Consider the following 27,221-nt stretch of genomic DNA (forward strand, 5'->3'; position numbering starts at 1 on the left):
AGAAATTTCAAATGAGAAATTATGACAGATCACAGCTTTAACACGTCCATGCTTCATTAAATCTGTTTCTGACCACTGAGGCCCCTCAGTACATTAGCATCTGTTTACCTGAACCTCATCTGGGCATTTATCCACATGTTCCTGGAGGTGGGGGGGGAGGGTGTTTTAATTAGTGTGGATCTGAAAGCCGCTCTAATTAAAGTGCCTGGAGCATCATGTGTATCATCATCCCCACACTGAAAAATAGTGGTGGGGGGTCACTTTAACTGAAGCTTGTCAAATGGACTGTAGTTAAAGCACCCCCACTGCCACTTTTTTCAGCACAGGGATGCCAATATGTGTGATGCTGGAGTCTGCTGGAGCATGGTAATTACCACACTCCAGCAGACTCAATTAATCGAGTAATTACAGCATGTTGGAGTACCTTCCCTGCATGTTTATAGGTGCCCTTTGAGTCTAACTTCTCAGTGATGTCTCTATATCTTCCACTCTTTTCCCAGCATTGATTCAGATGCTGGGCCTGGGCATTAGGCTTAGCAGTCTGGTTCTCCCATATCTAGGTCTCCTGATCATATTGTGGCAATTCAAACAGTGGCTGGACCAGCAGTCTGCTGTCCTGACTTCTTCCGCCTCAGAACTGTTGCTGAGGGAGTACTTTCTATAAAGAAGTCTGAGCAGGTAAGAGATCTCACCAGGGAAGTGTAGGAATCCATGGTTTTTTCCCTTTCACATGCATTACCTCATTCTCAGAAAACATGCTGACCTCTTCCATGGTTTTTCAGGTGACACTGCTCACCAGCCAATAGTTAGGCTGGAGTTCTGGCCTAGACTGAGGTTATACTTATTCTAATTTATTTATTCCTGCTTTTGGGGAGATGTTTTTGGGCATGGTGGTGGGATATGGATCCTGGGTTTGGGAGGAGGCTAATTGACTGATACTTGTCTCGTCTATTTTTATGAGGTATGCGTTGCAATTGTTTCAAAAGTTATCAAAGTTATCTCACCCTGGCTAACTGTGAAAATGGTAAAATGTTGAAAGATGCATGGAAAATTAATATATTAGAATGATTGTTCAACAATGATTTTGAACAGGCTATGTGAATTGAATGCCTTTATATGGTGCTATAGTTCCAAGAAGGAAAATTCTTTGCAGATTAGAAAATCTGTACTTTTACCTTCTGGTGAAATAAGGGTGAACTTGTATGTCAAGAGACAGAGGAAAGAAAACAAGGGTTAAAATATATGCAGCAGATTAGCTTTGTGCTGAGTGTTGCCTCTTGGAAGTTAAAGAACCCAGAAAACCTCCCTTGGGGCTTTCCAATGTGGCAAAGCTTGGTTATATTTAGGGACCTACTGAATTTGTGGCAGAAGTGGCCTTCGTAGCAATTCCTTTAATTTTGGAGGTTCCCCTGCACCCTTCCCCTTCCCTGCCCCCAACTGCTGATTGGCTGAGGGGCTCCAGTGGTCCTGCTGCTTGCTGCTGACTGGCCAGGAGGCAAAAACAGCGTCATATTTAAACCCGCGGTTTTTGTCTCCCTGCCGATTGGGAGTGAGCAGCGGGGCCCCTCAACCAATTGGCTGGGGGTATGCGGGGGAACCTGCAAGATTAAAGGACCTGCCAAGCAGCCCACTTCTGCTGTGAATTTGGCAGGTCCCAAGTTATATTTGAATTAAATCAGGAACAGCAGGAAAGCTTATTTTCTCAAGAACCCAGACAAATAATAATCAGTATATGCTAATAAGATTATGTTGAATTAGTAATTAAAAAAAAATACAGCTTTGGAAAATGTCAGTTTATTGTATTAAACCTAAGCCAGAATGTTGGCAGCCCAAAATAATGTTCCCAGATGGCCTGGACATGGTTAAAGCAGCATTATTGCAATTAATGCCTGTATAGGGAACAGGCCTGGGAGTGTGAATATTCTAGTCCTTCCCTGACTTTTGAATAGTACTGAGAATCCCCTTTTAAGCCCCAGGGCCAAAATGTTGAAAGGTGACCACTGTATTTGGCTGCCTCAGTTTCTGATACTCAGCTAGTGATAGTCAAGCTAGGAATAGATGTTGTATTTGTCCCTGGACAAGTTGTGCCTGTGTATGTCACGGAACAGTTGATACACCCACCCCCTTCCAATCAGGATTGAGTGAGTGACTGAACACACTGCCACTTTTCTGCCATTGATTTAATTATGTGATCCTGGGATGCCCATTCAGATGCACTTTGTGGTGTCCTGGTAAAAACTGAGTACTTCATATCCCATGAACCTTTTTAGGATTTATCCTGGAACAACAGACATTGGTGTCTGTATGATCTCACTTTGTCCAGGGAAAAACAGTTTGTCCATACTGCATGTTAGCTACTACATACTAACTGCTTGTATGCATATTCTTACTCTCCGGTGAGTGATAGATAACTTGCATAAGTTTAGCCTTCTTTCATTGCCTTCTGCAGTATCTGTGCAAAGGGGTTTCTTCATCAGCTGGGCTCAGGGCTTTTAGGTCCAGATCTTTAAATGCATACTAGATATTGAATTCCTACTGCCCCAAAATTCTGTTCATGCCACTCTGTGAGCACATCTACATGAGCTGCTTTACTACGGATTAGAGAAATAAATATAAATAAACATACCAGGTTTTTTTGAGTTACTTACAGTGCTTGAAATCCAGCATTATGAAATCCACAATAAATTTAATTTTAACTGAATTCTTCTGCAATGCTCTTTATTTAACTTCAGTAATTATTTCTGAAAAAGTTAACAAATGTACAGGACCTATTGGCCTGAACCAGGAGCATAACAGCATCACTTAGATCATTTAATTGTGGTCACTGCCAATGAACATCATTATTATCGGTATTCCTTGGGTTCAAATGATAGAACCGATGAATTGCATAGCAGCGTTAACAGTCAAGGTCAGTGATTAAACCTCACTGAAATAAATTGAGTCTCCAATTCAAATCACTGCCACAGCAGCAGAACAACTTGATTTAGACCAATGGTTCTTGACGTTTTTCAGATTCAAGGTGCCCTTCAGTGCACCCCTCAGAAAAGGCCAGCTCTTATGCTTCACTCATTTTTTAATACAGAAAATTAATAGAGCAATTCTTCCATTGCAAAGAATGTGAAGACCACATGAAAGAATGCCTTTGACATTATGGTTCCTGTTTGAAATTTCTAGACCTATCATGTGGATCATGTAGATGTTTGCATATCTAACTATACTAATATTACATGGCACCCTTTAAAAGATCTTAAGGCACCCCAGGGTTATATGGCACTCTGGTTGAGAATTTCTGCTTTAGACCAGTGGTGCCCAGCCTTTTGCCTCTTCAAGGCTTATGTGTAGTATGAGGGTGGGTCTGCAGGCAAGATCCAGTCCAGGGGCTTGATCCAGCAAATGCCACCCTGCAGCTGGAGCCCTGTGCTGGGTCAGGCCCACCAGTCTCAGTCCCTATCTCATGCCAAATCAGGCCACTCTGCCCCTGCCCTGGCCCCACATGTGCTGGATCAGGCCCCACCACCTCAGCCCTGGCTTCCCAAATGAAAGCAGAATCCCACACCCGGGGTGTCATGTCAGCTGGCTGGTGGGATTTAGAAGTTTGGCAGTTCGGGATCAGTAGCAGTGTTAATTGCCACTGCTTCCCCACCCCACCAAATTTCTAGACCCTTGAGGATTCCCATGGGCTGGAGCACATGGCTCTGAAGACTGGATGAGGTTTGCTGCTCAGTGTCATAAAGTTAGATTGTTGCCAATTTCTAAAAATGGTAGAAAATAAAATATGGTTGATCTCACCCCTGTATGTTGTATGTTAGTTAAATTAGATGTTTGCCTTTTTTGTTCTTTGTAAACATTTTTTTCTTGTATTTTCCAAATACATATAATACAGATCTGGGCAAAGCAGAATATCTTGGCTTGTAAACATGATAGAACACTAAAACTATACAGACAGAACAATAAAACTATTCTGGCTATCACCAGCTGGGAATCTGTCCCTCTAGTTGTGATGAATATATATTGAGTCCTGAAATCTTTGACCTCATTAAAAATATAGATTAAACACAAATGAAAGTTTCATAAAAAATGAAAATTACATACATATATATATTTTTCCCCCAAACAAAACATTGTTCCATTTCCAACATTTGTGCATGTTCATATGGACTATAGCATCAACCAGAAAACACTATTTTATTAACACATTCTTTCTTTTTATATCACAGGGAAAAAGCCTAATGAATCTATAGCTCTGGGTTGTGCTTTCATAATGGCTCACAGAAGCACAAGATTAAAGGTACACAATAATGGATGCTAGAATTGCTTATAACCACAGAGCTCTTATAACTTATAGTCACAGAGCTCACTTTTTTGCCGATGTCTATCTTTGTAACAATTTAGTTGACTTTGTCAAAATAAGCATTTTCTTGCTTTAACCTTTTGTCTTTCCATTTCTTTGGGAAAGAAGTAAAAGAATGGCCAGGCAATAAAAATAAATCAACCTTTTGAAAAGAACATGATTTAATTGTTGTCATGGGCATCAAAATTCCAATACATTGTGAAATACAAGATAATAATGACACAGCACATGAACTCATTTGAATTATAGTTTTTCTCCCCAAGAACAGAAAATAGCACAGACTTTAACCAGCTCTTAAGCATTCTCTTCAGATATCATTCAAGCATGTAGGAAGCTCATTCCAAAATTTAGGATGTTTACTAACTTTGATATTTATAAAAGTAAAGCGGGGTCAGTTTCTCTGTGTGTGTGTGTGTGTGTGTGTGTGTGTGTGTGTGTGTGTACACCTAAAATGTATGTCCTTTTGCCTATGTGTGACCATTTCATAATTAATTGTATACTTTTATATTAATTTTAAAAACTGTTTACAGTTTAAGTCATGATTTTTTTTTTTTTTTTTGTAAAAATGTGCTCCCAGTAAATTATCTCTTAACTTTATTTGTTATAATGATAATAGATATAGTTATATATCTGGTAATCCAAGACTAGCTTGACCTCCACTAGAACACTAGAAAACCAATAGGCCTTTTGTCAAATAACATAGTAAACCTCATTTTAGACTGAGACTTCCAAAATGTGACTCAGACAATCTTCAGTGGGATTATTCAGCTGAATAATTGTCCATAGTGATCATATTAAAACTCAGAATTACTTGGGAGTGGCAAGAAGTGCTAATTCTCTATTGTGCTATGGCCCCTTTGTGCTGAAATATGAAGATCAGAACATCTGGGATTATTCTTATCCAGAGGGAGCATCTAGGTGGTACAGAGCCAGCTCAGCCACCGGTCCCTTAGAATCTGTTGTGCATGAAGCATGGTCACAGGCTGGATAAGGGTGCTGCTGTACTCTATCCAAAAGGCCACTAAGACATGGACAGATAGCTATAGATAGCATAGGTTTGCATCTCTTCTACTTTATGGTGGCAGTTGGTCAGATTCAAGGGTCTGCAAGGTGCTGCAAAGGTCATGCAAGCCAAATTTTCTCACACACACACACACACACACACACACACACACCCCCACCCACCTTCTTAGCCACACATATCTTAGTCTAGTAACATGCTCAGCTTCACACTTGGCATCTGGACTTCTATGTCTGTATTTATAGTTTATTGGCTCAGGATTTTACACACCTGCAAAAGGTGTGTGTGTGTGTGTGTGAGAGAGAGAGAGAGAGAGAAGGGGTGGGGGTGGGGGAGAAGAAGAAAAACCCAGTGGAAAAAGGACTTTGGGAAAAAAAGGTCTCTACAAGATCATGACCTTGGAGCTCCCCCCACAATGGCAACCTATGTACCTTCTTCCAAATTTGGAGGATCATCATGAAGGACAGGACCATCTACAGAATGGTCCTGTGTCTTTACACAGTCTCTGACTCCAAGTGGACTACTCAACTATTTGTAAACTGGACTCACACTACTTGTAACTCCTCTGGTCATTACTGCTCCCATGACTCCAGAAGGGAGAATGCAGAAGAAATGAAGCAATATTATCCATATCTTTTGCTCATTTTTCCATGAATTGGAAGGGGGATATATGGTCCTTCTAACCTGAAGCCTCTCCTTGTCCTGCCATTTCTTCCCCAAGCTAACATTACCAAGTTCCTCACCCTTCTTGTATACAAAAGCATTCAGAAAGGTGTCTAAAATGTCTTGCAGATATAGGGTGGGAAATGAATAGAGCTTTGGAAGTGACTGAGCTTCTTTAGGGAAAGGGACTTTAAAAGTGGCTTACCTTCTGCAGCATTTGTGGGAGATAGTGTTTGTGGGTCTAGGGGATATGAATAAGGCCTGTTGTTCATGTGGTGTAACTGTTTATGACAATAATGTGCAATAGTTTCAGGGACTCTTAACTGTTGAGGAAGTAGATAAATTACTATAGAATTGTGCATTTTTAATTATTTAGTTTCATTTAGATATTATGAACAAATATCCATGCTTGACAGTGATTTACCTAGAGGAAATTTTGCCTTCTAAGCTTGTTAGAAATAGTAAGATGAACTCCAATAGTAATACAATACCTTTCACACTAGAGTACTTTCTATTATAGTTTTTCCATGCATTTATTGGTCTAGTCACAGTTTTAAAATGGGACTACAATCATTTCAGGAAACATAATTTATTGACTCATGTCTGTGAAAAAAATCTACACAAAAACATTCATGAAAGCATACCAGTTGTGTCCTACTGGGATAATTCCACTATATCTCATTTAGATAATGAAACAATGATAAACTGTAAAACTTCACTGAATACAAATATTGGTCCTCAGAAATTATCATAGTCACCAAACTTAGTATAGGAAAACTTTTTTTTTTTATGTTCAATGATGAAGCTAATACTAGATGGGAATTTCAAAGCTGTCTAAGGAACTTGCAAGGTCAAGATTTTCTGTCAGTGATTAGTGATTTTTGAGTTTGCCATTGTTCCAGCTTCAGATGCCATAATGAACATTGATTTTTCAATTATTTTCAGAGAGCACCAAGTGTCAACCCTCTTAAAACCAAGTGCCTTTAAGATGTCTGAAGTTGTATGCCGAGCATTATTGTGTTCAAAATCACCAGTCACCATACACTAAATTCCCCTTAATTTGGCATTATTTTAATGAGAAATAGGTGCTGAAATAAAAAACCCTTAGGCAGCCCTGATTTCTTTCTCTGACACTGAAAGACACAAGTAAATATCTCCCATTCAGAAAACTGAAAATTTGCTAATTATTTTAAGACTTTTTCATTAATCTTAACCATGGTCAACTGAGAAGTTTGGTGAAGTTGACCCCAAATATTATTTTTTAGAAATAGATATATTCTTATGTAGGTATATATGGAATTAAGTGAGTACACAAACAGGAAATACACGTTTTTGTCTTTGATAGCTGGTATCAGATTTTTCCCTTAATATTCTTAGTATAGAGTCTTTATTGGTTTTAATAAGATTTTCCAAAATTTAATCTCTTATGATGTGTAAATAAGAAAGAAATATTAAATATTTTAATGTTCTTTTTATAAGACAATAACATTTCAAAGGCTAACGTAAAATCAAGCTGCTAAATTTTACAATTTTTCTGTCCAGCAGTTCATTTATATAACTGCCCTGAGTAGATGCTAAATGCTGCTTAGCAAATGGCCTTTAGAGTTTAAAAATAACTCAGTAAAGCTACTCAAAGGTAATACAACACTTCTCAGGCATCTTTAGTTTGAATTAAGAAGAAAGTAGGGTTAATTATTCACCCACTCATCAATATTTTATACACAATATTAACACAATTGAAATGTTCAGCAGATCTAGTTGTGCTTGTTGCTATGCATGGGATCACAAATGAACTTATTTGTCTGAAAGGCAGGATTTTAAATGGCAACAAGTCCTGTTTTGTAGACTGACTTTAAATGCTGTATTCACTAAACGGCATATTGTTCCCATGTGAAAATATCTTTTTTCTATATATTTTTTGCAAAACATCAGTGAATCCCAGTTAATAAAAGATCATTGTATTTCAAAACTGAGTATCTAATTTTTTGTAGTGTATCTCAAAATGGTACAAATGTCTAAAATCTGTGCTTGTAAAAGCTTCTGCTTTGAGTAGCCTTATGTTCCTTAATTTAGTCCTAGCAATCATCAAGCTATTGCATGCCCCATTCATGAAAATTATATTTTGCTGGGATGATGTAGCTTAAAGAATTCAGCTCTAAAGCTTTCTTATCTAGAGCTTCCATTAAATTATATTAATTTAAAATATCTATTGAATGATACTTTTACAAAAAAAGAATAAAACAAATTAATGGGTTGATTTTATGAAAATGACTCTTTACAGTAAGTAAAAAAGATTATCACAGTTTTGGTAACTTGCATGAGTTCATATTGAAAATAAATCTTTCACATGTTCTTAATGAATTTAAAACTGCTGTGCTCTAGGTACTTTCAGTTGTACGATCTGAAACAGTAGACACCATATAGCTTGTGCTTTTTATCTGGGAAGCCCACAAAGCGCACTGCTGCTTCATTAGGACTGCAGCGTTTTCTTGGTCTTGAGATCGGGTAGCGGACACTGCCATCAGCCAGCCACCCAGCGTCGCAGCGATCATATCCTAGAAGTTTCCAGGCAGCAAATATCTGACCTACTTTAGCAATCTGAGATCCATCTTTGAGGCAGGCCTGCACAGCTTCATCATAGGTCAGCTTGGTTGGCTGTATTAGGTAGTAAAAACGGCCTAATATAAAGAAAAAAGTCATTAGTCATATGAAATAACTAAGAAACGATGGTAATATATGGCATTTGAGGAGATATAGACAGTAAGGGTGTGTCCAGATGTGTGTGGACGTTTGGTTCCCTCGGGACAAGTAACAGCAGCGCACCTTGCACCACCGCGTCTTCTCCTCAGGGAACGCCCATGCCACATGAGCTTTGCTGTGTGACAAGTTGCCCTGGGTGGGGTAGGGAAGGCTGGGGCCAGCACTATGCTGGCCCCAGCAGCCTTACCAGGGGCCCTAGGGGCCTCCTGGAGCTGCAGCTGCTGCAGTCCTGCCAGGCGGAGCTCGGCTGGCAGCTGCAGTGCGGCTCCAAGCAGCCCAGCTCTGCTTTTTAGCAGCACATGCTGCCTGAACGTGCTCTGCTTCTATTTTTTTTTTTTTTAACTCCTGGATATCCAGGGGTCAAAAAGAACTGCAGTGTGGGGGAGAACCAGAGCAGCGCATGCTCAGGCAGTGTGCCCTTGCAGTGCGGATAACTCCGGACTGTGTGTTATGCACAACCATGCTTGTCTGGATGTGCCCTAACACTTTATTTATTTATTCTAGGACTCCCCAGTTCTTGCTCTGAATCCATGTTGACTCACATTTTGATAAGGGGAGACTACAGTCTAAAGAAAAAGAGCATGAGAAGAAAACAAATATGCTATTGAAAAAAAATAATGCTATGTATGATATCTACAGTAGCTTAGTACAGCACAGAACTCCCATTTTCCTCTCATCCAAATGTTATGCACGTCTTTCCCATTCCATTTAATTTATAGTGTGGGTTTCTTTTTTTCCCAGAAATAAAAAAAGGGGAGAGAAAGACTTAAAGGGAAAGGAGAGATTCAGTAGGTCAATTTAAGGTTCCAATCCTGCTTGGCTTCATGCTATCAGTCTATGTGCTGATGGAGAACAACTCGTAAGTCCCAATAAAATAGGTCTAGGAACTTACAGATATCATACTACACACAGTTCATAAAACTCTAGCTTATTCATGGAGGAGGGAAATTAATTAAATCTCCACAGGATGGTGGCTTTGCAATATCCACTAAACACTAAATTAAAATAATCACAGTGGGTCCCCCACCACCACCAACACAGTGGTATGTTTAAATTTTCCTCTTGATTGTATTTAAGTATGGGTAACTAAGGATAACAAATGCAGTTTTCTTAAAGTAGTTAACAACTGAAAGAACCATTCATTGACATGATAGACTATGTTTCTGATTAAGCATCACCACCCGTTAAAGTCTTTCTGCAAGACGGCTGAAAAAAGCAGAGTCTGAACTTGCAGTACATCAAAAACATGCCTGTCATGTAAGTATTTTTATAAGAGTCAAAACCACTCATGGCAGTTCTGTTACTATTTCTTTTTTAGGCATCAAAGGGTACTTTCTCACCATAAGATGACACTGCATTTGATGCTATGAAGAAAAATGCGTCTCAGTTTCAAGGTAATGAATATATATGCTGGCAAGTAAAGCTAACCTCTTGTGCTGAGTTATTAGGAGCATTGATACAAGCACAAAATACATGTATCAAGGAAAGATTATGTAAATTCATTGTGTTCCTTTCATTCATCATGTTCAGGTTTGTTTATCATTATTTGACAAACAATTAAGTAAGTGCTAGGTGAACATGAATTAGAGTGGACTTGGAACAGCGTTCAGGTTATGAAATAAAAAATCTGAGTAAGCATGCAAGACATTCATCAAACTAACTTGCTTCCAGTAACAATTTATATAAGAAATAAAGCAATTTATGCATGGCATCCTTTTATTTAATTCCAGAAGCAGATGCTAAAATTCTTTTAAAAGAAAAGCTCAAACTTTTGATGCATTTACTTCTTGTAAAGAAAACAAATAGTGTTCACTTTGTAATTATTTTATTACAAAATAAAATTAAAGGGAGAAAGATCTGCCCTTTAAGGATCATCCCCTCCTTCCTGCAAATACCATTGTCTGATTAAGAAGTGGATTTATAAAGACAGATCAGAATGGATTTATAAAGACAATGGGATTAACACTGTTTTTAGGCCTGTACCTTTTCACTAGCATCTGACTATATCCAAACAGAAATTTGGCAAAATTGAAAACTCTATGGTCACTAGAAAAACTTTTTTATGATGGTTTATTGCTATCTAAAAATTTAGAAGTATTTCAGTAAGAACGTTCCAAATAACATATCTGCATCAGTAGAACTGAGAAGCTAGATAATCTATTAATTTTATAAAACAGAAGCTGCATTTTAAGGGACTTAAAATGTTTTAAAACAATGGTTCTCAACCTGTGGTCCACAGACCCCTGGGGTCCATCAACTATGTCTAAGTGGCTTGTGAAAGTTGACTATGATCAATAAAAAGTATGTGAATACCCACACTTATAATTCAAAGGGGTCTGCACCTTAATTTGAAATTTCCAAAAGGGCCCACACCTCCATTCAAAAATTTTTAGGGATCTGCAAATGAAAAAAGTTTGAAAACTGTTGTTTGAAAACACTTGCTAGCATACGGTGTTGCTTTGGATACACATACACTTTTCTGACACTGCAAAAGAGTTTTATTTAAAGTGGATGAGGTTTTAAATCTGATATCTGGCTTTGATAGGACTAACTCCACCTAGTTTATTAGCAGCTTTTAAAACCATATGTCAGGGGAAAAATGATTTTTTTATGGATTTTCAATAAGGTCAGGCTTTTGACCTGTGACCTCAATGAGTGCTGTCACTATGCTCCACTTCTTTAAATAGGACAGTCCTTAATAATATACATTGTGCAAAAATGTTTACCTGGATCCAGAACATTTTGTTTTAAAAGCTACCCATAAACTGAGAACAAACTGCTGGCCTGAGGAGAAGAGGCATGCTCAGCAATAAATAAAATGTTAAACTCTAAAAGGTGTGCCAGACAGTATGTGAACAGCTATTTCAATTTGGTATAATCTTATCCCAAATAACAACAGAATCGAAGTGTAAAGTAACACCCAACAGTTTTTGGCTAGACCTTCATTTTCTCTTTGTAATGGGTAATCCGTTGGGGTGAGGTAGGAGAAACTTTGATCTTGTACCTGTGAGAATCCAAGAAGTCCTCTATCAATTGCTTTATTTTACCCTTCCTTTACTCCTATTTTTATCTCATCTGCTTTGCACCTGGGATAAAATTAATTCAAGCAAGAAGTTCTGCATTGACCACATACGCCATTAATGCTTCAGGTAAAGAGATGTGTAGGGCTTTATTGGCACAGAGCATTTTTAGTAGATCCTGAGCAAAGGGACAACATTTGCCTTGTGAAAGCTGTGAAGCTTACATGTCTGTAGAATTCCCTCACCTCAGACTGACAGTCCTGGTTACTGATCTTTCCACTTCTGCAGTTTCAAAGATCGCAAAACCCTTATTTACCTTTCTTCTAATTTTTCCATTGGCTACAGGGAAAATGACAACGATTTTAGTGTGGCTCATGTCCCACTGAGATTCTTACCTGGAATAACTGAATTACCAATAACTAAAGAAGTACTGCTTCTGCCACTAACCCACATACAAGTACAATGAGCTAGGGCCTATTTCAATAAAACAATATAACTGTCTAACTGCCAAGTCCAAAAATTAGATCCTTAAGGCTCCCGCTGAACAGCTCCTTCACTTGCAAAACACCTAAAATCCTGAGAGTGAAGTCCCTCTAGTCTATAAATTCTGCCACCAGACATGTGCACAGCCAGCATAAAACCCTGATGCCACAGATCGTTCAGCAGCTAAACTAGGCATCCCTCACTTAATTGATCTGTGGGCCTGGTCCCGTAGACACACTCAGGACACTGCTACTGGGTTCAGCTTCGCACAAAACACTCGCAGGATAAAGTGGGAGGAAGGGAGGTTCTCCCTTTGCCCAAGAACCCAGTAGTTAAAGCACTTGCTTGGAATTTGTGCATCTCAGGTTTAAATGCATCTGTCATCTGCCTGTTTTGGAGCAAGTATCTGTACCCTGTTCTTCCATGTGACAGAAGAATGTCCAAACTACTGGGTTAGAGGAATTCTGAGATGGTTTAATCTCTTCTCTTAAAGTTGTTTTATTTTGCATTAAATAATCCAAAAATTGGTCCAAAGTGAGGAGAGAATAGGTGGTTAACTGTATGGTTTGGTAGTTAGGGCACTCCCTAGGATATGGGAGAATCAGGTTCAAATCCTTGTTCCAATAATTATTTTATAGAAAGTGGAACAGCTTCAACAGGAAACACTAAGCAGTTCCCCCTAAATATCATAGTGGTGAACATGTTCTAGGCAGTCAGAGACTTGGGTTCAGATCCCTCATCTAAATCAGGCAGAAAAGAAGGGGTTTTGAACCTGGGTATTCCACACTTAAGAAGGGTGATCTAACCCCTGACCATAATGAAGGAAGAGTATCACACTCTCCTGTGTGAGCTTGTGTGTGTGAATGAAAAAGACCTAACCTACTTTAGGCATCTAACTTCAGAAGAAGGTTCATGGCTGTGATGCCTGAATGAAGGGACGTGCCTGTCTCTATCCTGGAGAGACGCACCTTTGTATCTTTGAGGGGCAGGGTCCCACCTCTTTCTTGGCATTTCTCATTGCTTATCTTAGGCAGTTCCATGCTCAGCACACCGGACTTTTCTGAATTCCTAAGAGCTTCATTCACTTAAGGGTTAGGCACTGGAATGCTGACACTAATGCCTGTTTTGGGGTTTAGCGTTAAGTGGTATACTCCAGAGCTGTCCAACTGGCAGTCTGTGGGCCACCTCTAGCCTGTGTGGAGTCAATGTGTGGCTCCCAGACTCCTGCCTGGTTATCACTGTTTCCATTGCTCTGGCTGCTGAAGTGGCTGGGGTCACTGGGGCAGGACAGCATGGCAGGAGCTCACTGACCACGCACCAGCACCAGCAAGAAGAGCTTGTTGCGGGGGTGGGGGGTGGTGTGGAGGGTTTATGCTGCTTGAGTGGTAGCAGCTAGGGGTGGCAGCAAGGGATATGGTAGAAAGAAGAGGACTTGCATTGCCTGAATGGCAGCAGTGTGGGAGGGGGGCTGCCTATGCAGTGAGGGGGCTGCTCTTGACAGAGTTAGTGGGGAGCCTGTATGGCCCCCACAACATGCAGCTCATATGGTGTGCAGCCTGAGGTCTGTGCGGCATGTAGCCTTGGCTGCTCTGAGGTTGGACAACCCTGGTCTATTCAAAAAACAAAAGCAAAGCAAACTGTCAATTATGTCTTGTCATTGTGCATTTGTGAAAAAATAAACTGTTCTCCCTTCCCGTTTCATCTGGCAGTGTAGCATATCCTGGTGGCTGCTACAATCTGCATCATGTATGGAGTCATCTGCTGAACAGACTCAAGTTTGGTCAATTTAAATAGCCATACTGAATTGTTGATCAAGCGTATCTTTCTTCAGAATTGCTGTTCAAAGTCTTTGGAAAATGAAATGCTTCCTTTCCCCCTCTTTAAACTATTAGGTTTGACATCTATTTTGAAATACAATAGCTTGATTTTTAAACTGATATTTAGCATACAGAGGCTCCTTTCCAGGGGCCTTCTTTTTTCAACTATCAGCCGCAAGTCCAGTGATTATTAAATTAGAAACCTCCCATTCTCTAGGGTAAGTAACACATTATTATGGTTATATGTCCTTATTAGCTTTCATTTTTCTTCTTCAGAATAGGGATTTCTTACTTGAAATTTCATTTACATTGGATACATCATCTAGGAAAATTTCTTAATGTATCTTTTTCCATCTAAATGAGAAACGTTGATTTAACTGCTGGGGTCTGTAGTTTCTCACACTGATACAAACAACTGGATCATTACTGAATGTTTAAAACAATCCCATTTAATTAATTCCATTTATTTCTAAACTTTTTTTTAACACAAAAGATTTGTGACTTCTCTGGTAGAACAGATAAAAAACCAATTATGTGGTGCTGTTTATAAAGTATATAACAAAATTCATGCTAATGAGCAGAATGTGTGAAGCAAACTGAACTCATACCTCTATTTTTTGAAAGGAAGCTTAATTACAAAGGGAACTGGTCACAACTGCTATCTAGTATTTGGTTTTCCCAATACTTTCAAGTATAAAGGATTTTTGTGACTTTTTTGAGACCCATTGACACTTCCGTTGTTTGATAAAGTATAGAGAAGTGCCTTAGGCTATACTGAAGTGCATTTTCTTTGTTCCATTAAATTCTGTTCAGCTTTGGCTGAATGGTAAAGTATTTTTTTTAATCATTTACCCTCTCGTACATGAGCCAGTCAGAATCTCGGAACACCCTAAATAGCTGATGATTGCTCTTCTGAGTCTGCCGTAGGAGTTTTTCAATGCCTAGCTCTCTCTGTCAGATCCTCCACCAACAGAGTTGGACTTGGACACGTCTCTGGTGTCAGTGCAATTGAACTGGCAAACCTGTGCTTGACTGGCATGGATTGTTTGGCTCAGGTGGTACAAAGGGAATATTAGGCCTTGTCTCTGCTCACCTGCCTCTGGCAGCAGACAGCATTTTTCAGTATCCACCTGTGTACATGAACTCTTAGAAGAAGGGTTCAGACTAGATATAAGGAAAAACTTCTTCATGGTTAGTGTGACCAGACTCTGGAATAGACTCAAAGCGGGGGTGGTGCAGGCACCTACCCTGGAGATCTTCACAAAGAGATTAGACGCACACCTTTAACCCCAGCAGTCTTTCCAACTCAGAGCAGGGGGGCTGGACCCAATGATCCCACAAGGTCCCTTCGAGCCCTAAACTTCTGTGAATCTGTGTGTGTGAATCCCACACCAATACTAAAGAGCAGCAACTAAGTGCTCCATATAGTCAGAACAGCTGTAGTGGAAGAAGCAGGAGATTTCTGGGCCAACTCCTTTCCCCAAGCAAATATGGAACCAGCACATGGGACAAGCAGCCAGTCCTTTCTGCCTGGGGGCACCACATGGGGCAGGATCTTCTTTAACTAGCTTCCCTGGTTCCTGTATTTGCGGGGGGAGAGAGGGGGAAGAAGGGGCGATAATGTGGGGTAAGCCCCCTGACTCCTGTACACTATCTCAAAAGGCAATGTCTCCCCACAACACACAGTGGCCCCTGACTTGTCAAGGTGAGGAAAATAGAGATTTAGGCTGTACAGTCAAGCAAATCTAATTCGACTCCCATGCCAGCTTGATTTACGATACTATCTTTACTTACATGACTGGTTTGCTTTGTGCAGAGGATGTGTACACAAAGGGTAGAAAATACATCTGGAATTTTATAACCTCAAAGTTTAATCTGTTTAATATAAAGTAATAACATAAAGTAATACTTTAAAGGATGGCTTGAACTGGCTTTCTAAAATGAATATCAATATAAATAAGCACAAGTGGTCATCCCACCACTCTAGCAAGCTGCATGAAAAAAATATCAGTTCTTTCCATGTTAACATTTGTGCAAAGCACCTCTAAAGTAAACATATGCTGGCCTACGAGATGCACCCCATGAAATGGAAATCCTCTGATAGATCAAAGCTGGCATTCTGACTTTAGATCCTGTCTTTCCATATGGTCAGAAGAACTAGAGATGAGTGTTCTCTATGCCATTCTTAACAGTTCCAGTAGACTAGTGGTGCTCATGTGGTGCTTTTGATGCCATGGGTCAGAGGATTGATGCAGGGTTAATTGGGGGCAAGATCAGGCTTCCCACATAAGAATTGGGCCCCGCACTTTCTCAGCCTGGCCCACATGCTCAGATTGAGCCCTGCACGGACCTGACTGTTCCCTATGCACAGTGATCAGACTCTGCCCCAGGACTAGGTCCTGGGGCCCCACACTGCCCTTGCCTGACCCTGTGCAACAGAATCAGGCCCTGGGGCCTCATGCCACCCCCATGCACCAGAACCAGGCCCTAGGCCCTGAGCTGTACTTGCCCAGCCCTGTGCCACCATGCATGCCCAATTCAGTGCACAGAGCCATGCTACCCGGCCCATAGGGCTTCCCACATCTCAAAATGTTGGCAGCAGCTACTGCCAGATTTTTGGACCCATGGGGCATCCTGTGGGCCAGATGGCATGGTGCTGGGGCCAGAATCTGGCCCAGAGGCCAGGGGTTGACACCGCTGCTAGAGACTATTGATACAAGACAGAATTCATAGCAGCTGTCAAGCAGTTCTACCTTATGCCAAGGAACTGGGTCAGATTTGGAGGACTGCACATATGATTTAAAGCTATCTGTGATCTTGACTTCTGATGGGTGTTCTCTTAAATACTGCAAACTCATCTCTAACTTTATCTGGACAAAATGTTGCAGATACGTAACACTAATCACATACACTAGAAAGGACTTTTACTATTGGAGGACTAGCAATGGCATTAAAGCTGAGGTTACATGATGGTTTTTATTCTAATTCCTATTTCCAGTAGCGTTCAGTGACAGGAAACAGAAATTTGAAGCAGAACTCTATAAAAGGTTTGGATTTGGCCTGTGAAAAATACATATGAAATGTATTTTTCCCATATTTTTTGCCAAGCTAGTAAGACCGACACCCAAGGAAGAATACAGTGCATAGATCTGTACTTATCATTATCTAAATAATGAAAAATGTAGGGCATATATCCAATATGAAGATTACATGGATAAGTACTCAGTCATCAGGAAATGCCAAGACTGCAAACGTAACTTCAGTGCTGTCTCTGTTGCCTTTATTCCTAACTGTCATTATTAGAAAGAAATTAATTGTCAGCCTCCAAGAATGAAAATCACATTACTAGCTACTACACCTGTATCTATAGAGACAAATATTTATGTGTGTATATCATACACATGCACACACACATGCACATACATATGTGTGTATAGTTTTAGAAACAGAGTGAGATGGAGTTATCTCTTAGAAGCTCAGATATGTGGGTCATAGAAACTAATTAACATCTGCAATGAATGTAAAGAGAGGAATTAAATTAAGCAAAATACTTTAATTTGGTATTTATTTTGAAATAGTAGTTATCTATCTTAAACATGATCTAATGTCAGTTTATTGTTTAGGTTTATGAAATGTTTCACTAATGTCTTACAAATCATGATCAAATATTACTTCCACTCGCATAATGGAAAATGTTGCCCTGGTTGTAAATAACAAATGACAAGCTTCTATTTATATAAAGCAAGACAATGCATTTTGGGAGTGAAATAAGAGTGCATGAACTGAACAATATTTAATAACATATCTATAAAGGTCAGAGGAAAGAGATCACAACAGGTAAAATTACACAGAACCACTACTTTATAGTAGTGTTGGAGTTGTGTTATTGAAGTGAAGGAAGGATTTCTCCTAAATAGTTGATAGGGATATGTGCTATAAGGCTGCAATTTTAAATGTTCCACTAAGTGTGTGTCTATGTCTATACAATTAAAAATTATGTATTTGATTAATCTAGTCTCCAAGGAAATTCTAGCCATTCTGAAGTTACTACATTTAGATTTGCATTTAAAGCAGAAAAAGCTATTTCCTTTTCATGTTTTGATAATCTTTAATGTCCCTATTTTGCACCCTGATTTTTCAGGACCAAACTGAAACTTTCATATAATTCTTTCAAACATTTTATTTTTTAACAGATGAAACAGTTAAAAAATGAGACCCTTGGGAAAATTTACTTGAATATAGTGGGTTTTAGGACTCTTCATCTACCCTTCTCCCTGCCCTGGGTTTTTTACACGCTTGAATTTTGCACCCTCACACCTTCTAATAGCTCTCACAGAGAACACTTTTTGAGCTGTTTTTAAGGTATCTTTACACCCCCTTGAGCCTATGAACCTTGGCAGCTGGCTTACTTCCTTACATAAAGTTGAAAGCTGCTTTATTTTACACCAGCTGTCAACAGATTCCAACAGCCATTCCAGCAGTAGTGTCCCAGCCACATCCCATTTTCCTTGGCCATGTCCCTATTCCAGAGCTGGGAGAAATGTTTATGAATGTATGGTGGCTTTATACCATTGGAATAATACCCTGCTGCCTACCATATGGCATAACTGTGAATCTGGATCACCCTGTTATTTGCCTTATTTGTCATAACCTAGTTTACTTCTGCAAGGAAAATAGGTGGGTACGGGCCTATCGGGGGGTCTGGGCTAGGAAACTGTGCAGATGCAGTTACCAGCACTATCATAGAAATGAAGAGGTGAATGGGATATGGAGGGTACTGAGTGGGGCTAGAAGAGACAATGATGGGAAACAGACAGTATGAGCATAAGCGGTTGACTGTGCAAGAGAAATGGAATCCCAGACCTCATGTGTCAATGGCTCAGTGTTTGAAGGACTTGCACAAAGGCAGCCAGGCCCTGATGCTGAAGCCCCGCACACCTGCTGGGAGTGGCACAGTGTGGTGCGGCAGGAGCGGGAGGAGGCGCTGCTGCTAGAGCCAGGGGGTGCAGAGCAGCACACGGCAAGCGGCAGCTGTGTTAGGAACAGCCTGTTGGAAGTTGCTCCTGCTCCTGCCCCAGAAAATGAAGCTCCAGTTTTAGGTCCCAGACACCTTCTGGAGTGGGAGCCCTGAGTGCTGGGGCATACTGACTGAATCTACCAACCCACCTGTTCGCCCAGCATGGCATGGTGCAGAAGGAACAAAATTAGAAGCAGGAGCCACAACTGGAGGTGGGGGTAGCAGAGCAGCACCCAGCCGGGCTGCAGGCACTGTTGGGAGCATGGTGCAGGCTGCCCCAGTGTGAGCAGGTGGGGCTCGGCCCACATGGAGTGCTGCAGGAGCAGCGTGAACCACACTGCCTAGGTGGGCTCTGCTGCACATGCCCTCCTGCCCCTCCCCTCACTCATGGCAGGCTCCCAGGGCCTAGCATCTAGGCAGCACCCCCTCCACACACACATACATGTACATGGCCTCCACACTCCTCCCTCCCCCCCAGGAGGCAGGAGCATTTATACAGGGCTGGACACAGGCATGGGCAAACCAGGCCGCCACCTGGGGATCAGACAGAAAAGGGGCCCAAAATGGTAATCTTTGTTCTATTGTCCAATTATTATTATCATTATCTCTGGTAAAGGGTGGCCCTATACTAAAAGTTCACCCAGGGCCACTGCCAGGAGTATAGGTACATCACTGCATGTAGGGAGCAGGCCCAGGGCTGTCACCTCCCTGCAATCTGACCCCATGATCCCAGGCTCACCTGCCCCTCTGCCTCTCTCACTCCTGAATGTTGTGGTCTGCTAGCATGTAGCCAGCATGTGGTCTGCTAGCATGTGGTCTGCTAGCATGTAGCCAGCATGTGGTCTGCTAGCTAATAAACAGACACCTCCTCAGCAAGGCACAGGGCAAGGGGGAATTCCTGCTTAGTAGGGAGTAGTAGCGGGGTGGGGGGAGCATACTGCAGTCTGTGCTTGAGCTGTAGCCAGGGAGCAGAGGGGAGGGACTAGCCCATGCTGTGCAGCAGAGAGCCCTGCCCAGCCCAGAGAGCATGCTGGGATGCTAGGGGTGTCTGGTTTATCTTAAACCAGCAAGGGGTCTGGGACAGACATTGCATAAACCAGTTTGAGCCAAATCAGTTATGCCTGATACTACATTTAACCAGGTTTATGTCACACTGGTTTCAGCTATTTTCAAACTGGTTTATGTGTACTGAACATCTGTTCTGTTACAGGTCTAAACTAGTTTCTGATCACTTAAACCGGTTTATGTGTAATGTCTGTCCCTAGCCTAAGTGCTTTCTTCCCTTTGGGTCCCTCCCTATCTTGCACTCAAGCCACACTCTGCCCCAGCTCCATCATGAACAAAACATCTTTTCCTTTTCCACTGGGATTTAGTCTCTCTTCTTTTAAAGTAAAAGAAAAAAGATGAGATATTGCCAAGTTATAATGGTTTACCTGCACACTGCTTGTTTTGGTGACTGGCTGCTTACTAGTCTTTTCTTTTCTGCAATAGTAACCTACTTGGTCCCAACCATTTGCTCTTCTAATGCATTTTTGCCCTTGGTTTTATTATTTTTTAAATAAAAATCTTTAAGGTAAAAACATTCATAAAACGGATCAAATCTTGCAAGATTTGCTTTTACGTAATTTAAGGGAAGGAAGAAAACAAAAACAAGCCACTAGTTTGGACTGGAATGATGTAGCATGATAAAATCAGATAAACATTTCTGTTGTGTTTCAATCTACATCCAATCGTGCTTTTGACTTTTTTTGGGTGGAGCACATGTAGAATTGGAGTCTCTCTGTGTAAAGGAAAAAGTTTTGTTTATTTTAGTCTAGTCTAGGACAAACACACTTCATTGTAGATTTGCAATATGTGCATAAGCAAAAAGTACATTCTGTATCCATGTTGGTGGGCTGTATGCCAAACAAATGCTTTCCAAGATGCATAAAATTATTCTCAAACATGAAGCTCTAAACTCAGGTCACAGAAAACTCTTTGTAAAGCTGCTGAGGAGAGAACTGTAATAAATGACTATGTATGGTGTTTTATAGTCCTGATCCTTGTTATTTTGTTTAGCAGTGGTCTTCATTTTTTTGAGAAACTATAAAATCAGCAGACTAAATTTTAAACTGCACCTATTCACTTCTAGATCAGAGCCAATCATTGAAAACACTTAGCAGGTGGGGACCAATGGCTGTGTACTACAGCTCGGCAGTAAGAGCCTAGGTGATTTGTCGCAAAGTCTGAAGTAGTATGACTGGTATAGGTGCCATTAATTAGACTGTTCTTGCCATACAAAATGAACCTGCTTGATACTTAAGTATGAGCAAAGGAACAAAATGAAAAAATGAGCACTCACTGCACACCTGTTCCACAGTAACTGTTTTGTGTGTCCATTCTTATCTTATAGCAAGTGGAAGACTTACTCCAGAATGAATCAGGGCTAATTTAGCACATTTTAGCTTCCACTCCCCTTGGGATAGGAGTGAACAAAATGAAAAAGCTGCCACAGAGCAAAAGATGTGGGATAAATCCTACTCTGTTTCACTTCAATATAATTTGTTTATTTACCCATGCTCTTTAGCAGACAGTAAAAAGTGGCACTGAAGTGCTATATAAAGATGATGAATATCTACTCATCAGTTTTTAGCAATGTATCAATAATGAATATCTCTATATACACATTTTCAGTGTCACAAAGACACACGTAGAAGACTGTTTCCAATATTAATTTTAAACTGTTGCTTTTAAAAATGATCTTCATGAAAAAAAGGCAAAATATTTTTACTTTAGACTTGTCTGCTCATAAATTCAACAATGACACTTTCCAGAACTAACATGCACTTTGACAAATCAAATAGCTCTTCTACTTTTTAGTACCGTTGGAATTATTTTCTTTTCTGAAGCAATGAAATAGCCCATATAAAAGTAAAATTAATTCAAAATGCTTACCATTGAAGTTTGATGTAAAACAGAAGACATCGTATCTGCTTTTATCTTTATCCCAGAACCCATAATTCCTGACTCCAGGTACTGTGTTTTTTCCTCCACAAGGTTCTCTGGGTTTGGTGATGGGATATTGCACTGATCCATCACTAAGCCAGCCTGCATTACACCAGTCCAACCCTGATCTCCATGCTTCATACAACTGGTCAAAGGAGGCAATAACAGAATCTTGGTCCAGACAAGCTTGCTGAGCTTCATGGAAGTTTAAATTGTAGCGACCCAGCCATGGAAAGTAAGGAAATACAACACCTAGATCAGCAAGACAGAAAACAGCTTATTAGTCTTTTAACCATAAAAAACAGAAGAGAGAAAAAAATAATTCACTGGCATTTAAAGGAAAAAAGTTAAAGGTTAAATCTATAGGGTGTCAAAATATCATTGCAACTGATTAAGTTTCATTTCTGGGGAAATGCTTTGTCAGCAAGTCAACTGTTTTGCCTGAGAACATTGTCTGACTGTCTCCTTACCTGGCAGGCTTTCCTACCTGGCTTCCTCCCAGCCTTTCTTGCTGGAACCTCATCAGTTCTGCATGCTCCTTGCCATTCCCTCTAGAACCCTATTGTCACATATTGTGAGAATGCTCTATTTTGAGAAGAGCTGATAGGAATTTTGCAGTCATTTTTTTTTCATCATGAAATACCAATTTGATGAAGTTAAAACGGTTAATAAGAAAGGACTAATTTTAACAAATGTCTTGTTTTGAGGGAAAAAAAACCACAGGGAAATTAAAATTGTTGGCGTAGGTCTTATATCAGCTTTTTCAAAGGAGAAAAAAAATTCTGGTTCAATACTGTTCATTTAGACATGCAATTAAAATGCAAATGTTTTATACGAGTTTCAACACTAGTAAAATGTTTAGTTAATCCAAAATATTTTTTCCCAGATTGTCACTCCATGTAAACTTTCAAAGGTTTGACTTTTTGTCTTGATTCAGCACAGGAAAACAAGAACTGAAATCTTGAAAATATTCCTTGGATGAGAGAGCCATTTCCCATCCAGCTCTAGTGTTGGCACCTTATATGCCAAAAAATACACATGCAGTGGAGGAAAGTAGAAGGTAGGCAACAGAAATGGTTGAGGGCTATGCATTTTTTTTCCTCTACCAGGTTCTCTGGGTTTGGTGATGGGATAGTGCACTGACCTCTCACTAAGCCAGACCATATTACACCAGTCCATCTCTGAACTCCATGCTTCACACAATTGCTCAAAAGAGGCAATAATAGAATGTGGGTCCAGGCAAGCTTTTACAGGCAGTCTTCAACTTATGACTTCTTGAGTTACAATGAACGGCACTTAAGATGTTTATAAATTGACACCTGGTTTTGACATTCTGATGTGGATTTCGACTTTATGATACTGGATACAGCTGCGTCCAGCTGGTAAGTCTGGCGTGGTGGAAGGGGAGTGTGATGGGAAGGGGTGTGGGGTGGCAGATCAAGGCCCCCGGGATGAGGGAGGGGCTGGGGCAAGTTGGTTCTCTGGTGGCTTCCGCCACTCGTCTGGGAGGGCATGGGGGGGCATGTGCCTTCAGATTGGGGCAGGGTGGGTGGGGCCGGGGCTGCACCGGGATGTGCTCTGGGCAGATGGCAGGGCGTATGGGGGGGCTATGGCCCCCCCATAGCCTCTGCTCTGCTGCCCACCCTGCTCCGCCCCGCCACCCACCCTAATTCTGGGACACATGACCCCTGCATGCCCTACCACCACTTGCCCAGCCGGGGCAGGGTAGGTATGGGATGGAGCTTTGGCTCATCTGGGAGGGGGGAGCAGCTCCTGCTGCTGTGCACCGCTCGTCCGGAGGCAGCACAACGGCCCCATCTCACATCTGTCCCGCCTTAGCTGGGTGAGCAGCGCAAAGTCATAGCACCCTTTCCCAGTGTAGCCTAGTGCAGCCCCGGCTCCACCCACCCCGCCATGCCCGGCCCACCCTGCCCCATCCTGCGCAGATCTGAGGACACATGCCCCCCCTCCATGCCCTCCTGGACAAATGGCAGGATCCACCACACAACCAACGTGCCCCAGCCCCAGCCCTGCCCTCACCGCAGGGAGCCCTGACCTGCACCCCAACACTCCTTCCCTTCCCGCTCCCCTTCCACCACACCAGACTTACCAGCTGGACACAGCTGTATCCAGTGTCATAAAGGAACCCCACCCCCCATTTATAACATTGTTCCTATGGGAAAATTGGTTCCAAGTTATGACGTTTCAATTTAAGACATGGTTTTCAGGAACCAATTGTGTTGTAAGTCTGAGGACTGCCTGTACTTGTAAAAAGTGCAAGTAAAAAGCAATGAATTATTTTTACTAGAGGAAGCATTTTAAGAGAATGGGCTGGTGCTGCTTTTCAATAGCTGTATTGTGGCTTTTAGTCACAGTTCCAGAATTGAGACAATAGGAAGAGACACCTCCCTGCTGTGTGGTGTTCTGTTGAAGGGAGGATACTTGTCTCCGACTATACCTTGTGAAGGGATGTGCACAGCCAGACAATTCCTTTAGCTACTATGGAAAGATCTTGGACTCTACCGTCTCTCTGCCCATCTGGGGTAGCTAGCATCACATTTGGCACAATTAGAATACACTTGGCAGACAGACTGTAGCAACCATTACTGGCCTATGTTCATGGGACATGTGGCAGTGAGATGGTTCCATGCACCAGATGGGAATCAATCATACTCTAGCCCTAAGCTTGGGATGTGGTTTTGCTTATCAGTCCTCAGCCTTTGCAGAAAGGTACAAAAGTATTTTAAAAATACACTTAAGTAAAATTGGGGAAAGCTGCAGGAGTCTTTAGAATTCTTTGAACAGCAAAATTTAATAACAGACCCATGCCTCTAACTTGCAGATTTTTCGCATGTTTTTTCACATGATGCCTTCTAATTAAAAAAAAAATCCACTGCCTGAAGCGGGAGAAACCTTTCAGGGAAGGTCTAAGAGTAAACCTCTCCATCTGGCTCTGATAAAATACAGTACAGAGCAGAGATAGAATTGAAGTAAAAGCTTGGATCAGACCACCTTAAATTTTGGCAGGGTTCTGAAACCTAATCCAGACCTGAATTTTAAAGTTGGAGCTGTACCAATCTTTGTAGGAAGCTGAAAAAAAAACTGTGTGAAACGAGAGCTAGCTATGATTTTTTTCTTCTGAGCCTGTCTGTAGTATTGAATCCACAAGGTAGAGGCGGTGAGGAAAAATATACACAGTTCAGAAAAGGGGCTGAAATCCCTAAACTGATATACAAGAGGCAAGGATTTCTTAGGGTGATATTTTTTCTTGGACCAGCTGCGTAACTGAGATAGGTGTCTTTTGTATGTAAGAATGTCTTCACCTAAAGCTTATCTAACTCCATCTCACTCTGCAGTTGGTCCAATAAAAGATATCATCCTAAAAAATCCTTGTACTGCAGATTTCCTGGACCATCACAACTATAATACCACTCTAACACTACGATTAAGTACAGACAGTCAAAAAGCCTTAGGGAGAATCGATTCAATCTAGGCAGCCTCCTCTAAGTTGCACAGGTTGAACCAATAACCAACTGAGCTGACATTCAGTTTTCAATTGGGAAAGGGACAGGGAGGCCTGCACTCACTCAGGCCAGTAGGTGTGGGGCACCACACCACATTTCCCGGCCTGCTGGCCATTGCAAGCCTAGTCAAGTGTCCTCCAATTGTCTCACAAGTATGTGTCCCCAACCTCCTGATGTCCCCCCACAGGGGGTTAAGGAGCCCCCTGTCTGGGTGCTGGCCCACCTCGGGAGGTTTCCCCCAGCGTGGATTCCCCAGCCCAAGCAGCCCTGGGGTCTGAGGGGAATTCCACTCCTCACCATGCCCACCTTCCCACCTGCTGATTGCTTCAGCCACTGCCATAGGAGGGAGACTGGGTGCCTGCCTAGGCAGCCCAGCATGGGGGCACCGGGGAGCCCCTGTCTTGGGGTTTCCCCCCACCCCAGCCCAGGGTCCCCCAACCCTGTGCAGCTCTAGGGAGCTGAGGGGAATTCTTCCCCTCCTGAACTGCAGAGCTGCTTGCCTTAGCTGTTGTGAGTCTCAGGGATACCACCAGGTGGCCTCAGAGAATGGAGGGAAATTCCTCCGCTCCCCTGCAACTAGTTTTGCCACAGACTTGCAGCAGCAGAGGCAAAACCAGCTTCAGAGGAGCAGAATTTCTCTATGCTCCCTAAGGCTGCCTAAGACTCACAGGGACTAGGGCAAGCAGCTCTGGGGTTTGGGGGGGGTGGGGAGAATTCCCCTCAGCTCCCTGGGGCTGCCCCGGGCATGCTGGGCTCCTGGGCAGACACCCAGCCCAGAGGACTCCTTCTCCCTTCCTCCTGTGGCAGCGGCTGAAGCAATTAGCAGCTGGGAAGGAGGAGTGGGGAGGAGTGGGTTCGAAAAGCCCCCAGGGGCTTTCCCTTCCCCCACATGCTGTGCAGATCCTGGCTAGAGAGGTCTGGGGGTCTGTTCTCCTGCTCCTTCTTCTCCTCATCCCTATGGACTATTAGATGCATGCAGGAGGCAGGCTAGAGAGCAGAGGAGTGAGGCAGTCCTTGTTCCACTGAAGCAGGCAGCATAGCCCAGGGCTGCAAAACATCCTGGGACACAGGGGACTATGAGTTAACTTGAACAAGGAAGGAATCTGAAACAGAAGTTCCATAAACTGGTTTGACCAAAATCAGTTATGTCTAAAATACATCCAATTAGGTTTATCTTGGACCTGTACTCTTCAATATCTTCATCAGTGACTTGGATGTGGGTATGAAGTGTACTCTGTCCAAGTTTGTGGACAGTACTAAATTGTGGGGTGAAGTGCACACTCTGGAGGGTAGGTAATGACTGCAGGCAGACCTGGACAGGTTAGAAAAGTGGGCAGTAAACCATAGGATACAGTACAACAAAGACAAATGCAGAGTGCTGCACCTAGGGTGCAAAAAATATCCAGCACACCTACTGGCTGGGAAGTGACCATCTCAGAAGCACTGAAACAGAAAGGGATCTCGGAGTCATAGTGGACTCCAAGATGAACATGAGTCATCTGTGTGATGAAATCATCAGCAAAGCTAACTGCACTTTAGACAAATAGATCCAAGGAGGTGATACTTCCCCTCTATGCAGC

General features: G+C 41.8%; 1 protein-coding gene across 2 annotated transcripts in view; it reads right to left on the reverse strand.

The window, feature by feature from the left end:
- Positions 1-4,531: 4,531 nt before the first annotated feature.
- Positions 4,532-27,221, reverse strand: part of HAPLN1 (hyaluronan and proteoglycan link protein 1) — a 125,099-nt gene continuing 102,409 nt past the window's right edge. For both annotated transcript variants that reach the window (XM_006021241.2, XM_006021242.2), the window contains exons 4-5: positions 22,067-22,369; positions 4,532-8,713 (exon numbers count right to left, since the gene is read on the reverse strand). In XM_006021241.2, the coding sequence (XP_006021303.1) occupies positions 8,424-8,713; positions 22,067-22,369 (593 nt within the window). In that variant the 3' untranslated portion in view covers positions 4,532-8,423. The remainder of the gene's footprint in view (positions 8,714-22,066; positions 22,370-27,221) is intronic.

The sequence above is a fragment of the Alligator sinensis genome, unplaced genomic scaffold (genome assembly GCF_000455745.1).
Source record: "Alligator sinensis unplaced genomic scaffold, ASM45574v1 scaffold122_2, whole genome shotgun sequence".
NCBI classification, from domain to species: domain Eukaryota; kingdom Metazoa; phylum Chordata; order Crocodylia; family Alligatoridae; genus Alligator; species Alligator sinensis.